The following is a 19,484-nucleotide window of genomic DNA, read 5'->3' as shown; positions in this document are numbered from 1 at the left end:
ATGGAAATGCCCCCCCCCCCAAATATTTTCGCGTTTGTTGAATCCCACGCGATGTTTGATGCCACTACGACGCTATGACCTTTGTTTGTCCTGTTTTTACGTTCGATTTCATGCATAATGCCTGATTCTCGCAGTGAATGGAAAATGGTCTATTGATTTAATGTACAATGTTGGTATATAGGTATATGCTATGCTTTCAGTGTCCACATTTTGGCAATGACGCTTGTGAATTGACTGAGATTTCAAAAAAAATATAAAAAAAAAAGAAATTCGTAAAAGCTTCTGTAGCTTTAATGGTTTGAACACCAAATTCAGATGTACTAGAACTAGCCCACAATTTAGTTAAATGCTGTCAAAGTGACGCTATAATCATAAGTTCAAAAACTATTTGTTATGTTTAATTTGTTGTTCAATAAACTGGCTGCAATTCATGTTCAAAGACCAGTGTTGCTGTATGCAAATGATAGAGCATGCTAAAACATGTAAGTCGCATACAAACGAATAACAATTTTCATGTTAGTTTCTGTTGGCAAAAGAGGTAGAAATTTGTGACCAGGCAATATCATATTTATTAAACATGTTTAGTAAAAAACATATTACTTATATTACAAATTTTGATAACTTACACGGCCACTAATGAGATATCCACTTTTTATATATCATATGTATAAAAAAATTTTAATTACCCAGTTAAATTGAGGAAAAAGGGCATAATATTATCAGCATAACATCGGTCTATTTCACCAAGACATATCCTCAAGGTTTCCTCTGTTGTGGTGTCTTTAGGAACTCCCTGGTAATGAGAATAATAAATTATATATTAAAAAAAGCAATATTATAGTAGCAATGAATGAATGAGTGAGTGAGTAAGTGAGCGAACGAACGAACGAATGAAAAAACAAATAAACTCACCCATCTGAGATCACATTCTACGAGATGCAATCTTCTTTTTTCACACCATGCCTTAAGATCTGGAAAAACCTACAAAACAAAACAATTACTGAGTAGGATTCCATGGATAGTTACAACTAATACATTTAACTGTAAAAATCCCCTTTGAGGCGATGTTGTGACACGATTTCATCACTGAGCAAAATTTTGAGATATGAAGGAATATAATCTGACCACAGTGTAAAAATGACACTTTGAACAATTTTCTATGACATTTCAAAATCTTGTATCTGATAAAATACTTTGGTGACCTACAATTTTTGTTTTTATATTCTGATGGCATGAACACCATTATATTGAAAGACAAACATGACATAACAGGTTTTAAACTCTTTACAAAATTTCACCTTTGAAGAATTCAAATATGATAATACACAAAATGAAATAAATTAAACAATATACAACCAATTCAAAAACAATTTTTGATGTACACATTGTAATATTTACACATTTTATGATTTCTTGGACACTATCCAAATAATTTCCTAATTATTATAACAATCATGATTTTTGAATACATACATGGGAAAATTTATGCAGGGTTACTTTGTGAAAGGTTTGAAGTTCACAGCCATACAGCATATAATTAAATTTTATGTAAATAAACCTCTTACATGGAAGACATTACTATCATGCTGTACATGTATATTGGAAGAAACCAACTTATACCTGTTTAATCAATATTTCTCTTTCTGCATAGAAATCACGGAAAGTGGAAGATACAAAGATTCTGACTGTTTTCCACCCGGATCGTTTTATGACTGGATTTTCTTTGACTGATCTCTTTTTCACTGTGACTGACTTGGATACTTCGTCCCATGACTGCATAACTGTGTAGTGGTAATCATGTGAAGAACCACAACCCATATTTCAACAACAGTGCCCTATAAACAATGGAAAACATTGTGATGGGGCTATTGATTGAAGTTTGTATGCAACTACACTGTAGGAGCCACCCAACTTTAATCAAACTGTGACGCAGTCAGATTGGTCAAGTATTATAACAGCCATTTTGAATTTAGAAAAAATATAATTTAAAATTTGTTTATAAAATATATATGCGTCATTGTCTTTGAGTGGTGTACTCTTTGAGTTTATGAATATTTATGAACATCTAGAAATGGGTTTGTTGTGTCAACAGTAAAAACATGACACAGTATGATTTGTTATTCTCACTGTTCTCGTAAGTATAAAATGGTGACGCTCAACATGAATACCAGCAATGATATTTCACACAAATGTCACAACTGTCAATAATAAGACCACAGTAATTCTAATTTCTTTTTCAAGAAGCCATGACATGTACTGATTAATACAGTCAAACTCGGCAAGATTCAAAATCTGCCAGATCATAACAGTCAAACTCGGCCAGATGGAATCGCTGTGGTGTGAAGTGTTTGAGGAATGATAGAACCAGGGTAACGGATCAACAAGTATCATCCTCTTTCATGTTTGTTTCATTTGTTTTACATAGTGTCATTTCATTTTCAGGTACCACTTCACTATATTGTTTTTTTAATTTCAATAACTGGCATGATCGCTTCGTGTTGATTTCAATGACGAATGTTTTTTTTAAAAAAACAAACAAACAAAAAAACAGACATCGTGTCGGCGAATGAACTGTGTTTCAATTTGTTAGAAATTGTTACATCGATTCTGTGTCACTGAAATCAACAATCTTTGCCGTACATGTATCGTACAGTAGTTTATTTTACTACGGTAAAATAATATGATATGACTCAGGGTCGTCTGTAATAATAATAATAATAAAAATAATAACAAATGTTATTGCATCCTTGAAATAAATTTTCATCAGTTAAGAGCAATAACAACGAAATACATGAAAAAAATGAAAAATGCACAAAAGAAAAAAAGTACTGTAAAACATCGACTACAAATAAAATGATGATCTGATAGAAAATGTAACATTAACCCCCCCCCCCCCCCCGCCATTCACCGCCTGACCTACTGGCCATCTTCAACTGCTAACCGAGTTCTACCATTAGCCGAGTTCTACCACTGGCAGAGTTCGCTCGTAACCGCACTGATTTTATGTCACCTCACGTTTAATAAACATGTGTGCGTTTTTATCTGTTAATGACAACTGTTCAGAAGAAATTTCACATGTATTATCTGTACCGATCATTTGTGTGAAAGGTAAGCTTGTTTGTTTGTATGTATGTGTGTGTGTTTACGGTGGTATGCAGGTACACACCCGGGGTGTACACATAAAGCAGCTGATCTGACACCGCGTTTTTTTTGTCGCCATGTCAACCAGCTGGAATTATTAAATACAGCTACTCGCAAATAAAGGATTGTAAGGAGAATGACTCTCTGATTACGTATCGATGTTAACATATGAAACCCGAGACAAGTAAATGAGAAATAACTCACCTGAAGTCACCCCCAAATTAAACGTGAAGAAGTGAAACTAAAATGACACTAAATAGAGGAAAGAAATAATCAACACACGTACATCGAAAATACTTCCGGCTGTCTTCCGGGTTTTGTGAGTGTCACGTGCACGTGCAGTCTGCTGTTTTGTGGCGATTTCATGATGATTTGACGGTACTCGTTTTTTTTAATGTGGAAATAAGTCATAATGGAATAACTGTCTTAAAAGGTAAATATTCTGCCAGCATGTTAAAATAGATGATGGTGAGACACAAGTTTTGGGGGAGGGTAGTATGGGTAGAGGTTTGTGCCGGAATATGGAGGTGTTAGTTTTGATTCGATTTTTTTCGGTGCAGAGAAGTCCCATTGTAAATATCACCCCCTAAAACAGAGCCATGTATGCAGGGCTAGGGTGAGCGTTACAGAAACCTCACCCATGGGGCATGAGACCTCACCACAAATCTAAATGGTCTACTCCTTATTTACTGTGCAAATTGTAAATATAATCATTAACAATAACGTTGCCATAGATAAGTATAAAAGTATGAATCATTTTCGTAATAATGATAATTATTATAAATTTGTCACTGTAAAGCCATAAGTTACAACGTGCTATAATTTTGCGGTATTCATCCTAAATGTACCATATTAGGAAATGCGATTATGTGTGTAAGTGTCCTTTAATAATAAAAACAAACATGGCTGCCACCAGGGTTTGACCGGACTCCACACAAATATTCACTGATTCTGTTCTAAACTTTTTGGATTTTGGCATTCCCATGATGTATCATTCGGAGGAAAAGATGTTTAATAATAAGGTTATTACGAGGATACTGCAAAGTATGCACTCAGACAGTATGCTGTCGCATCAACCTCTGCCGTAAAAACCTCATATATATTTAACATGCACACATAAATGCTAATAATTTTAATTTGGTCGTATGTTTTTTTTACACAAGACTATTAAATTTTGTCTGTCTGTGTTGTAAATAACATTATAATGACTTCACACACTTTGGGTTGACAGACGTATTATGCTATCACAGTCACTTTATTATTAAGTGTGATGCTATGTACTGTGCTAGTCATTAGTCTCACCTGTTCCAAACATTAAAATCAAAAATGTATTTCATAAATTAAAAATTCATTAAACATCAAACACTTATAATATTATGTTTTTGATTTAAACTTCTCAATGCATGTACGTGTATTTTATCTTGGTAGGTCATCATGTCAACTAGGCGTATTATAAGTCCCGGTTCAACGGTTGGTCGGCTCTTTAGAGAGTCATTCACATTTGGACATAAAGAAACAACATATTGGTTTCCTTCACATATGGCTAGAGGTAAGAAATAAACCATAAGTATAAACGATTATGTGAATGTAAAATACCACATTCAAATTTTATGAAAATGAAAACATCACATGGGCCCCACATTGAGCTTGCCATATTGTGATGACTAGCGCTTCTATCTTGGTTTCAGACTGATGCTGATTCATTTTGTACTCAGAGTGCCTGACTGTAGTATGACATTTCCAGTAATTGACTGTGGTACCACATTTCAAGTAACTGAATGTAGTGCGACATTTTCAGATAAATCTGTTGTAAATATATACCAATAGAAGACAGGTTACGTTCCAATTGTAATGGAGTTGAAGATGAGAAGCATCATTTAATACATTGTAAATAATATACAAATCAAATGTAGACAATGTTTTACAACAGTTTAAATGCAAATTTCATGAATATAGATAAAAGAGAACAAGTGCATGACTCAGGTAGTTTTGATTCAATGCCTTTATTCGGGAGAGTCTGATCTGACATCCTCTCCTCATCCTAGCAAAAATCTTGAAATCATTGTTTTTGCTTTCAAAATATTATTTGTTGACAGTTTATACCCAAAAAACTGTTTTACTGTCACAATTTGGGAGGGTTGAAATCTATGATGTAAATCCATAAATATTGTGACTTTTATTAGGGTTTGTGAAGTTCTTTGTAATACTCATAAAACTTGGATGTTGTGGGTCGAAAATATGGTTATTAGACTACTGGTATATCTGGAGATGTGTATGAACATAAAATCATGTTGTTTTGGAAACTTATCTTGTTGTAAAGGAATAAATCTAAAAATTTTTTTTTTTTTTTTGGCTAGAGTTTTATAATATTTGCATATTACATTGTATATATATTTACTAAGTTTGTTCCATATTATTTCCTCTAATTGGCAAAATATATACAAATGATTCTGTATTTTAAAAAATGCTGAAATACATTAGTATTTCGTTGAAGTATTAAAATGTAACCTCAGCAACTTGTAATTTCAAGATTACTGATGCATTTACTATGTGTTTATTTCAGGCATGAAGAAGATGCAGGCTATGCTCAGAAAAATGGACTGTGTTTTAGAAGTACACGATGCAAGAATATCCTTTTTCTATATTATTGTTATGTTGCCAGAAATTTGTTAGATTTGATAACTGGGGTTCATAGTTCACTTGAGGTCAGGTTCACTTAGAGTTGAAGTTCACTTGGGGTTGTAGTTCATCCTCGGCTACAAAATTACCATTTTTTTTGACAGCTTGTGACAAGCAGTGCCAAAATATGTCTTGTTGTGAAATAAAATATTCAGTGAATCATGTGCCATGCCAATGCTTTTCAAGTTTTGAACTAAAAAATAAATATAAACTACTGAAGCTGAAGTTGCATGTAATGTTGGCTGACAGTGATCTAACACTGGTTTATTGTAGCAAAGTAGTGCAGATTATTATGTATGTTTGTTTGTTATCTCTTTTCTCTTCTATATGTTGAATGTCTTTGACTGTAAGGTAGCGTATATCACAAATTCAAAACATTCAGTGATCCATAAAGTTATCAGTCCTGTCATAGCACAGTTATTATATCCAGTGATAAAATATCAACTAAAATTCTGATTATTATTTTTCTTGACTTTTATGTATCACATTCCTTTGACGGGTCGTAATCCAATGTTTAAAAAGTTACTTGGTGTTAAGCCACATCTACTGGTTCTCAATAAAATGGATTTGATAGATTTGTCTAAAAGAAACGTAAGAACACAAACTTAAATATTACTTCGTGCAACAACATTGACAGAGTATGGAAATAATATGAATAATAAATAAATTCTTATTTTCATCTTGCACATATTTATTCTAACTTATAATAATTTATTCTGAAGGAAATAAAAAGCAAACTTGCGGAGCAAGGAGTTGACAATGTTTTATTTACAAATTGCAATAAACAAGAAAGTAGAACAATTAAACATGTGAGTATGTGTAATGATTGCATCAGTTCTTGTCTTGTTTGCATATTAATCTGTCTGAATGATTCTTTTCTGAAACCATTGGTTGGATACTACCAATTCTTCGTCGAGCAGAAATAATCATATTCCTGATTGTCCATCGGCATCGACTTCAGACTTTGTCTTAAAACCCGATCATCCAATTGCTTTATTTTTGTATATGTAGGTACCTCATGTGAACTCGTCAGGATTTGTTCAGATTGCTTGTGAAATTTGCATTTCTAACACTGGAGTTACCGGTAAAAATGATTTAAGTTGAATATGATTTAATAGGAGATAATGTTTTTTTTTGGAAGGTTGTAAAACATGTTACTGAGATGATTGAAGAAAGTGAACGATATCAGCGAAGTGAGGAAGAAAATTACAACCTGATGGTCGTTGGTATTCCCAACGTTGGTAAGTCATCGGTTATTAACGCAATGAGAAGAATGCATCTCAAAAAAGGTAAGTAACATTTCGTCATTGGTAAATTGTGAAAACTGGTGACTGTCATAGTTTTACTATGTCTACCCGTAAAATCACATAATAACATAGTTTGATTGCTATAAGCACCAATAAAAGGGTAATTCAGCAAAATAACCTTGAAACTTTAAACTGTTTTATCTGCACTGATCACCTTCTATATATGTCAAATCAAATACTCAGTGGAATCAGTGTTTAAAATTTGGCATAATGTATTACGAGTCAACAGGACAGGTAACTTTAAAAACTTGCAAGCCCTGCTAACAATTTACCAGCCCTGTTTATGTTTTAAATATTTTATTTATTTTCAATCATTTCACTACAATTTATTCAATCATTGTCTCTGCAGTGACTTTCATTCAAGTCAGAAAAATCTAATTCATTAAGACCGAGCATCTACATCAGGCAATCTAGTAAAATTTGAGGCCTCCTCCTCCTGTGCCACTTGTGTTGCTGCCGTCCGCTCTTCTGCTGCCTCATCTCGCTATTGTATAATGTTTAAAGTTTTCTTCCTCTTGCCTTCTATAAATTGAGGCTTTCTATGATGATGTTTATTTCATTGATGAATTGAATGTCAACTCCAGCTCTGAAAAGTTTGGATCAACTGGAACTCACGGATATTGAGAGTTCACTGAAATCATGCATAGCCTGAGCATTCACTAAATCACACTTAGTCTGGGAGTTCGCTAAATCATGCATCTTTCATGGATTGTTGTTGTTTATACCTGTTTTACATGTTGATGTACTACGTCATACATCCATAGACATTTTGTGATATTTTCTCAAAAAGTCTACCCGACCACAGAGCTAGTAATATGAGATTTTCACCACCCCGACTGAATACCGGGCGGGCAGTAATATCAAGCACTGGTGAAATATTGAGTAGATTTGTAAACATTATATGAACTGACATGTGGTATTTATAATTTCAAGTCTTGTATGTTCTGTTTATTACAGGAAAAGCTACTAGAGTTGGAGCAATTCCAGGCATTACAAGGGGTGTACTCAAAGATATACAAGTAAGAATGACTTTGATGGCACGTTACCATGTAGTGTAATTAGTAAACATCGTGTATGTACATTATTGCACTATATAGTGTGTACTTATTACATGTATGTTACTTACTATATAGTATAACAAATATGTACCACTTCATATATACCATGTAGTATAAATACACCACATTAAATACACCCTGTAGTGTAACTAGTATACACACCATAAACACTATATAGTATAATATACATCACTTCATATATACCATGTAGTATAAATACGCCACTTTATATACACCCTGTAGTGTAACTAGTATACACATCATAAACACTATATAGTATAATATACATCACTTCATATACACCATGTAGTATAAATACACCACTTTATATACACCATATAGTATAAATATATCACTTTATATACACCATGTAGTATAAATACACCACTTTATATACACCCTGTAGTATAAATACACCACTTTATATACACCCTGTAGTATAAATACACCACTTTATATACACCCTGTAGTATAAATACACCACTTTATATACACCATATAGTATAAATATGTCACTTTATATACACATGTAGTATAAATACACCACTTTATATACTCCCTGTAGTGTAACTAGTATACACATCATAAACATTATATAGTATAATATACATCACTTCATATACACCATGTAGTATAAATACACCACTTTAAATACACCCTGTAGTGTAACTAGTATACACATCATAAACACTATATAATATAATATACATCACTTCATATACACCATGTAGTATAAATACACCACTTTAAATACACCCTGTAGTGTAACTAGTATACACATCATAAACACTATATAGTATAATATACATCACTTCATATACACCATGTAGTATAAATACACCACTTTATATACACCATATAGTATAAATATGTCACTTTATATACACATGTAGTATAAATACACCACTTTATATTCACCCTGTAGTGTAACTAGTATACACATCATAAACACTATATAGTATAATATACATCACTTCATATACACCATGTAATATAAATACACCACTTTATATACACCATATAGTATAAATATATCACTTCATATACACCATGTAGTATAAATACACCCCTTTATATACACCATGTAGTATAAATACAGCCCTTTATATACACCATGTAGTGTAACTAGTATACACACCATAAACACTATATAGTATAATATACATCAATTCATATACACATGTAGTATAAATACACCACTTTATATACACCATATAGTATAAATATGTCACTTTATATACACATGTAGTATAAATACACCGCTTTATATACACCCTGTAGTGTAACTAGTATACACATCATAAACACTATATAGTATAATATACATCACTTCATATACACCATGTAGTATAAATACACCACTTTATATACACCATATAGTATAAATATATCACTTTATATACACCATGTAGTATAAATACACCACTTTATATACACCCTGTAGTATAAATACACCACTTTATATACACCCTGTAGTATAAATACACCACTTTATATACACCCTGTAGTATAAATACACCACTTTATATACACCATATAGTATAAATATGTCACTTTATATACACATGTAGTATAAATACACCACTTTATATACTCCCTGTAGTGTAACTAGTATACACATCATAAACATTATATAGTATAATATACATCACTTCATATACACCATGTAGTATAAATACACCACTTTAAATACACCCTGTAGTGTAACTAGTATACACATCATAAACACTATATAATATAATATACATCACTTCATATACACCATGTAGTATAAATACACCACTTTAAATACACCCTGTAGTGTAACTAGTATACACATCATAAACACTATATAGTATAATATACATCACTTCATATACACCATGTAGTATAAATACACCACTTTATATACACCATATAGTATAAATATGTCACTTTATATACACATGTAGTATAAATACACCACTTTATATTCACCCTGTAGTGTAACTAGTATACACATCATAAACACTATATAGCATAATATACATCACTTCATATACACCATGTAATATAAATACACCACTTTATATACACCATATAGTATAAATATATCACTTCATATACACCATGTAGTATAAATACACCCCTTTATATACACCATGTAGTATAAATACAGCCCTTTATATACACCATGTAGTGTAACTAGTATACACACCATAAACACTATATAGTATAATATACATCAATTCATATACACATGTAGTATAAATACACCGCTTTATATACACCCTGTAGTGTAACTAGTTTACACATCATAAACTCTATATAGTATAATATACATCACTTCATATACACCATGTAGTATAAATACACCACTTTAAATACACCCTGTAGTGTAACTAGTATACACATCATAAACACTATATAGTATAATATACATCACTTCATATACACCATGTAGTATAAATACGCCACTTTATATACACCATGTAGTATAAATATGTCACTTTATATACACATGTAGTATAAATACACCACTTTATATACTCCCTGTAGTGTAACTAGTATACACATCATAAACACTATATAGTATAATATACATCACTTCATATACACCATTTAGTATAAATACAGCCCTTTATATACACCATGTAGTATAAATACACCCCTTTATATACACCATGTAGTATAAATACAGCCCTTTATATACACCATGTAGTGTAACTAGTATACACACCATAAACACTATATAGTATAATATACATCAATTCATATACACCAGGTAGTATAAATAAACCCCTTCATATACACCCTGTAGTGTAACTAGTATACACACCATAAACACTATATAGTATAATATACATCATTTCATATACACCATGTAGTATAAATACACCACTTTATATACACCATATAGTATAAATATATCACTTTATATACACCATGTAGTATAAATACACCACTTTATTTACACCCTGTAGTATAAATACACCACTTTATATACACCTTGTAGTATAAATACACCACTTTATATACACCCTGTAGTATAAATACACCACTTTATATACACCACATAGTATAAATATATCACTTTATATACACATGTAGTATAAATACACCACTTTATATACTCCCTGTAGTGTAACTAGTATACACATCATAAACACTATATAGTATAATATACATCACTTCATATACACCATGTAGTATAAATACACCACTTTAAATACATCCTGTAGTGTAACTAGTATACACATCATAAACACTATATAATATACATCACTTCATATACACCATGTAGTATAAATACACCACTTTAAATACACCCTGTAGTGTAACTAGTATACACATCATAAACACTATATAGTATAATATACATCACTTCATATACACCATGTAGTATAAATACACCACTTTATATACACCATATTGTCACTTTATATACACATGTAGTATAAATACACCACTTTATATTCACCCTGTAGTGTAACTAGTATACACATCATAAACATTATATAGTATAATATACATCACTTCATATACACCATGTAGTATAAATACGCCACTTTATATACACCATGTAGTATAAATATGTCACTTTATATACACATGTAGTATAAATACACCACTTTATATACTCCCTGTAGTGTAACTAGTATACACATCATAAACACTATATAGTATAATATACATCACTTCATATACACCATTTAGTATAAATACAGCCCTTTATATACACCATGTAGTATAAATACACCCCTTTATATACACCATGTAGTATAAATACACCACTTTATATACTCCCTGTAGTGTAACTAGTATACACATCATAAACACTATATAGTATAATATACAGCCCTTTATATACACCATGTAGTATAAATACACCCCTTTATATACACCATGTAGTATAAATACAGCCCTTTATATACACCATGTAGTGTAACTAGTATACACACCATAAACACTATATAGTATAATATACATCACTTCATATACACCATGTAGTATAAATACACCACTTTAAATACACCCTGTAGTGTAACTAGTATACACATCATAAACACTATATAGTATAATATACATCACTTCATATACACCATGTAGTATAAATACGCCACTTTATATACACCATGTAGTATAAATATGTCACTTTATATACACATGTAGTATAAATACACCACTTTATATACTCCCTGTAGTGTAACTAGTATACACATCATAAACACTATATAGTATAATATACATCACTTCATATACACCATTTAGTATAAATACAGCCCTTTATATACACCATGTAGTATAAATACACCCCTTTATATACACCATGTAGTATAAATACAGCCCTTTATATACACCATGTAGTGTAACTAGTATACACACCATAAACACTATATAGTATAATATACATCAATTCATATACACCAGGTAGTATAAATACACCCCTTCATATACACCCTGTAGTGTAACTAGTATACACACCATAAACACTATATAGTATAATATACATCATTTCATATACACCATGTAGTATAAATACACCACTTTATATACACCATATAGTATAAATATATCACTTTATATACACCATGTAGTATAAATACACTACTTTATATACACCCTGTAGTATAAATACACCACTTTATATACACCCTGTAGTATAAATACACCACTTTATATACACCCTGTAGTATAAATACACCACTTTATATACACCACGTAGTATAAATATATCACTTTATATACACATGTAGTATAAATACACCACTTTATATACTCCCTGTAGTGTAACTAGTATACACATCATAAACACTATATAGTATAATATACATCACTTCATATACACCATGTAGTATAAATACACCACTTTAAATACACCCTGTAGTGTAACTAGTATACACACCATACACACTATATAGTATAATATACATCAATTCATATACACCATGTAGTATAAATACACCCCTTCATATACACCCTGTAGTGTAACTAGTATACACACCATAAACACTATATAGTATAATATACATAATTTCATATACACCATGTAGTATAAATACACCACTTTATATACACTATATAATATAAATATATCACTTTATATACACCATGTAGTATAAATACACCCCTTTATATACACCCTGTAGTGTAACTAGTATACACACCATAAACACCATATAGTATAAATATATCACTTCATACATGTATACACCATGTAGTATAACTAGTATACCTCTACTACCCCCTCACTAAGACGCACCTCAGTAAGTCATGGTTTTGGCTAAGTCACAGGGAGTTGGATGGCTCCCAAAAAATTTGATTGTGTTTAAAAAAAAAAAGAACTAATGTTTTGTCGCACCATGTATTAAATTGGCTGTCTCAGAAGTATTATTAGTCAAAACCAAAGCAGTTAGCCAATTCACTAGCGAGTTCGCAAATTGGCTGCCCCAATACTTCTGAGACTTGCTGGAAAAGACAACTTAATACCTACTGCTCGTCAAGTACCGAGATACAAAGGGTGATGGCGGCCTGACTCGAGGTGTCGATAGGGGTATGAAGTTGCAACTTTATGTACTTCTCGACCGGTGGAAAGCTCTATAAAACTCACTGCAATGAATTGAATCCATGCAGACATGTACGTTGTAATGTGTTTCAATAAAGAAAATGTATGTACTTTAAATAAACCCTTGTACTGTATATGTGCTTTTTATAAATTTTCAATGCATAAACCCCCTTTCACGACACCCTTCGGTAAGTTGCACTCTCGATAAGTTCGATCCCAACACTTGTGACTTAGCGAGGGCCCACTGTGGTATTATATAACTAACATACTCATCTTGAAATTTGAAAAATCAGTTAAAATGATTTATTTTGCAGGTTAGCAATAGACCACCAATATATTTAGTGGATACACCAGGTATTATGGACCCACATATTCCAGGAATAGAAGCTGGAATGAAACTGGCACTATGTGGTAAGCCATGTGGAATTACCCGGCAAAAGACTATATTTTGCCTAAATATGTTTGTATTCCTACCAATCTTTATTGTTTATATTTAGTATACATTGTATAATATGTCTTTTAGCTCCGTTGTCGACTTTGTCGAGTGGAGCCTATCATATGAGTGATTGTCTGTCGTCCGTGTCAATGTTTTACTTTTTCAACTTCTTCTTGAAAACTACAAGCCTGAATGCTTTGATACTTGGTAGGCCTCTCTTAGATTTGTTTATTTCATGATGATATCTTCAATTCTCTAATTTTGATGAATATTTTTGTCATTTTTGGTAAAAAGAGATATTTTCAACTTCTTGTTAAAAAAAGAAAGTCTGATTGCTTTGCTATTACATATATAGGTACTACATGTGGTCCTCTCTCAGATTTGTTCATTTTGTGATGATATCTTCAATTCTCTAATTTTGATGAATATTTTTGTCATTTTTGGTAAAAAGAGATATTTTTGACTTCTTGTTAAAAAAAGAAAGTCTGATTGCTTTGCTATTACATATACATGTATAGGTACTACATGTGGATCTCTCTCAGATTTCGTGATGATATCTGCAATTATCTAATTTTGATGAATATTTTTGGTGAAAAGTGATATTTTCGAATTCTTGTTAAAACAGCAAGTTTGATATTGTTCATTTTTTAATGATATCTTCAGTTCTTTAATTGTAATGTGCATTGCTAACAGCGGAGCTATCTCAGCCAACAGGCTGCTTGTTCATTATTGTTGTATTTATATATTTACAGTAGAATTAATCTGACAAACACTTGTAGTTTTTAGTGTACGATGACTTTAACTAATTGAATGACAACTTTTGCCATCTTTCATAAAATAAACCTGCGTAATGTTTCTACATTTTTTTTCCAAATTTTAATCACGACCTGTAGTAAATGGTAAATTATGTCCATTTTGTTCAAAATTAATAAAGAAATTTCAGAAAAATACCTAAAAATGTGGAGATTGAAATTATGATTTTGCATTAGTTTTAACATCTCTACAATCTACGGTGAACACTACTTTGTCACTTTATACTGTTTAATTTTGCTGTTAGAAATTTTCATGATTTGGTGATCTATGGCATAAGTGGAGAAAAAGTCACTAACAAAATTCAGGAAAATTTGTCTCCTGTGAATAGGTGATTTTCCGTACAATTGCGAGATCTCGCGAGATGTATGAAAAACGCGCGCCGCAAAAATCGACTGATTTGATTTTGAACTAGAATTTCTTTATTTCGTAACTCACATCGACCGGCCGATCTTCGACAGAGGAATATTGCTTCCGAATACCCTTACTTAATCAAAATTGCCTATCATCAAATGTGGACAGCACATTATTAAGCATGGAAATGTCCCCAAAATACTTCGCGTTTGTCGAATCCCACGCGATGTTTGACGCTACTACGACGCTATGACCTTTGTTTGTCCTGTTTTTACATTCGATTTCACGCATAACGCGTGATTCTCGCAGTGAACGGAAAATGGTCTATTAAAGTGGTTTACAGTGCTTAGTGAACCAGTTTAATTTTGTGAATTTTATTGACTGAATACAGAACACAACTTTGAATCACATTTTTGTCTTCACAGCCACTCTTCATGACCACCATATTGGTTGTGATGTTGTCGCCGATTATCTTCTGTTTTGGTTAAATAAACACTCAAAGTTTGAGTAAGTATTATAACATTGTATCAAGATACAATTATCTTAATGATATAAACTTGGCACCCTGCAGTTAATCGCAAAGTTACGGTCCAATTGGTTTACAAATTAGTTGATTTCGTAAAGAACAGTGATGAACTCTGTTATAGTTTGTAATCCAAGGAATGATGTTTAGTGTTGTCGTTTGTGAACTTCAAAGACTTTAACTTCAGTGAGATAACAACACTATATGGTCAGCAAAAAAACACATTTTATCTGCATGGCTGTGATTCTATTTCAGCCACCCAAAAAAATATGATTATGATTTTACGATTTGTTTTTCTGCCTTTTAGGTATGTAGAGGAGTTTGAATTGGAAGAACCAACAGATGATATCATATTTTTAATGACACACTTGGCCAAAAAGGCAGGAAAGATGCAGTACTTTAAGACTTTAGATGGTAGGTTCCAGATGGTGTGGAGTTGGTACATAATGGCATTTTGGTTGGTGTGTGAGGACATTGGCTTGGTACATGATGGCATTTTGGTTTGTACCAGATGGCATTGATTTGGTACATGATGGCATTGATTTGGTACATGATGGCATTTTGGTTTGTACCAGATGGCGTTGAGTTGGTACATGATGATATCGGGTTGATACCAGATGGCGTTGAGTTGGTACATGATGGTAATGGATTGGTATCAGATGGCGCTAAGTTAGTACTTGATGATATCGGGTTGATACCAGATGGCGTTGAGTTGGTACATGATGGTATTGGATTGGTATCAGATGGCGCTAAGTTAGTACTTGATGATATCGGGTTGATACCAGATGGCGTTGAGTTGGTACAGGATGGTATTGGATTGGTATCAGATGGAGCTAAGTTAGTACTTGATATCGGGTTGATACCAGATGGCGTTGAGTTGGTACATGATGGTATTGGATTGGTATCAGATGGCGCTAAGTTAGTACTTGATGATATCGGGTTGATACCAGATGGCGTTGAGTTGGTACATGATGGTATTGGATTGGTATCAGATGGCGCTAAGTTAGTACTTGATATCGGGTTGATACCAGATGGCGTTGAGTTGGTACAGGATGGTATTGGATTAGTATCAGATGGAGCTAAGTTAGTACTTGATATCGGGTTGATACCAGATGGCGTTGAGTTGGTACAGGATGGTATTGGATTGGTATCAGATGGCACTAAGTTAGTACTTGATGATATCGGGTTGGTACCAGATGGCATTGAGTTGGTACATGATGGTACCAGGTTGGTATCAGATGGCATTTTGGTTGGTACCAGATGGCATTGAGTTGGTACATGATGGTACCAGGTTGGTATCAGATGGCATTTTGGTTGGTACCAGATGGCATTGATTTGGTATATGATGGCATTTTGGTTGGTACCAGATGGCATTGAGTTGGTCCATGATGGCGTTTTGGTTGATACCAGATGGCATTGAGTTGGTACATGATGGCGTTTTGGTTGGTACCAGATGGCGTTTTGGTTGGTACCAGATGGCATTGAGTTGGTGCATGATGGCATTTTGGTTGGTACCAGATGGCATTGATTTGGTATATGATGGCATTTTGGTTGGTACCAGATGGCATTGATTTGGTTCATGATGGCATTTTGGTTGGTACCAGATGGCATTGAGTTGGTACATGATGGCGTTTTGGTTTGTACCAGATGGCATTGAGTTGGTCCATGATGGCGTTTTGGTTGATACCAGATGGCATTGAGTTGGTACATGATGGCGTTTTGGTTGGTACCAGATGGCGTTTTGGTTGGTACCAGATGGCGTTTTGGTTGGTACCAGATGGCATTGAGTTGGTGCATGATGGCATTTTGGTTGGTACCATATGGCATTGATTTGGTATATGATGGCATTTTGGTTGGTACCAGATGGCATTGAGTTGGTACCAGATGGCATTTTGGTTTGTACCAGATGGCATTGAGTTGGTCCATGATGGCGTTTTGGTTGATACCAGATGGCATTGAGTTGGTACATGATGGCGTTTTGGTTGGTACCAGATGGCGTTTTGGTTGGTACCAGATGGCATTGAGTTGGTGCATGATGGCATTTTGGTTGGTACCAGATGGCATTGATTTGGTATATGATGGCATTTTGGTTGGTACCAGATGGCATTGATTTGGTTCATGATGGCATTTTGGTTGGTACCAGATGGCATTGAGTTGGTACATGATGGTATCGGGTTAGTACCAGATGACATTTTGGTTTGTACCAGATGACATTGGGTTGGTACATGATGGCATTTTGGTTTGTACCAGATGGCACTGATTTGGTACATAATGGTTATGTGGTCAGTACATGGCATCAAATGTGTACCAAACAGATTGTTAAGTGACGGCATCAAGTAGGTATGTAATGGCATTGCATTGGTACCAGATGGAGTTGGGTCACTTCATGCCATGAAATAACAATTCAAAAAAATGCATACATGTATCACAATTGATCTGAAAAACAAACATGTATCCATTTTTAAATCATACTCAGCCACTGAAGTTAATTTTGTTTGTAACTTAGTACAACCAAGTATTATCAATAATTGATCTCTAGTCGTATTTCTAACCAAAGTTTGCCATCTTTACAATATATTTTACTATACTGTAGAATACTTTATTTTCGCTTAGAATTTATTTTCGCTGAAGGGATGATCCCGGGAAAATAAAATCCAGCGAATATCCTTTTTTTCCTATATTTCACATTAAACTCATCAAAAATGAGTGACAAAAAATTCCATACAAAATGCCCAAAAAGCCTTTTCAGCGAAAATTAATTCCAGCAAAAATAAAGTATTCCACAGTAATTGAAAACTAAAAACTGGGTCACTAATAATCATGCCACTTGGTGGCGCTGCACTGCTCTCCATAGCAACAATTTAGAAGACTGCATTGTACAAAACTGATCTACAATTCACATACTTTTCATTACAGCAACAAATGTTGTGCTAAAACTGCAAAGAGTTGTGCAAGAACAATTTTGTGTATTATTTCTTCATTAATTTTGGACCAAATGACAATTTCCTAGTCCTGAGAGAAGTTTTCTTTTTTATGAACAGTGACTTTGGGATTCAAAGAGTTAACCAGCTATATTTTTGTCTCCCTAGGTTCCCGAGAATTAAGACCTAATTTAGATGCGTCTGCAAACTACATTCTAAGACTATTCCGACAAGGACGTCTTGGTAAACACATCATAGACTTGGACTGATGCTTCATTTCCAGCAGTTGTACTGTATAAAACATTCTCTTGAATATTTTGATGAGAATTAACAAAGTTGTTATAGACTGATTACAAGTACAGCAGGTTTGACAAGAAGTTCCGGGAATGATGATATGGAACTGGTTTCATTTGTGGTGCATCTACTGGTTATTAAATAAACTCTGCTTGTACGTGTGTTGAATAGTGTAGAGAACAATTTAAGAAATGCAAAACAAATGTACACCAGGAAATGGTTCACCAGCAGTAAATCATATCACCATGAAGAAATAACTATCACGGTTTTCCACAAATAAATTTCAAGGAGAGGACTAATTGGATACCGACAAGTAATATATAGATTTTTTTTAAATTAAACGTCAACTTATTTAACAGGAATTAATGCCAAGAGATACAAGCGTTTCAAATGTAGTCTTTTATTTAAAATTCCTGTCATGTCAGTTCAAAATGTTG

The 19,484-nt window shown here is 33.1% G+C and overlaps 2 protein-coding genes across 2 annotated transcripts in view; one reads left to right on the top strand and one right to left on the bottom strand.

Annotated features, from left to right (window-relative positions):
- LOC102810294 (telomerase protein component 1-like) overlaps positions 1-3,399 on the bottom strand; it is a 40,874-nt gene extending 37,475 nt beyond the window's left edge. Inside the window, exons 1-4 of the mRNA XM_085503367.1 lie at positions 3,346-3,399; positions 1,621-1,835; positions 913-981; positions 687-793 (exon numbers count right to left, since the gene is read on the bottom strand). Coding sequence (XP_085359493.1) covers positions 687-793; positions 913-981; positions 1,621-1,818 — 374 coding nt within the window. The 5' untranslated portion in view covers positions 1,819-1,835; positions 3,346-3,399. The remainder of the gene's footprint in view (positions 1-686; positions 794-912; positions 982-1,620; positions 1,836-3,345) is intronic.
- A 43-nt stretch (positions 3,400-3,442) lies between these two features.
- LOC102809959 (mitochondrial ribosome-associated GTPase 1-like) lies at positions 3,443-19,428 on the top strand. The gene is made up of 11 exons (XM_006813498.3): positions 3,443-3,574; positions 4,570-4,690; positions 5,705-5,769; positions 6,307-6,411; positions 6,543-6,629; positions 6,962-7,109; positions 8,085-8,146; positions 14,024-14,120; positions 15,735-15,816; positions 16,140-16,246; positions 18,922-19,428. Exons 2-11 carry the CDS (start codon positions 4,576-4,578, stop codon positions 19,020-19,022), a joined length of 969 nt encoding a protein of 322 aa, XP_006813561.1. The 5' UTR covers positions 3,443-3,574; positions 4,570-4,575; the 3' UTR covers positions 19,023-19,428.
- The last annotated feature ends 56 nt before the right edge of the window (positions 19,429-19,484 follow it).

Source organism: Saccoglossus kowalevskii, chromosome 9 (genome assembly GCF_978046115.1).
Source record: "Saccoglossus kowalevskii chromosome 9, keSacKowa6.1, whole genome shotgun sequence".
In the NCBI taxonomy this organism is placed as follows: domain Eukaryota; kingdom Metazoa; phylum Hemichordata; class Enteropneusta; family Harrimaniidae; genus Saccoglossus; species Saccoglossus kowalevskii.
This window is presented reverse-complemented; position numbering and strand designations above follow the sequence as displayed.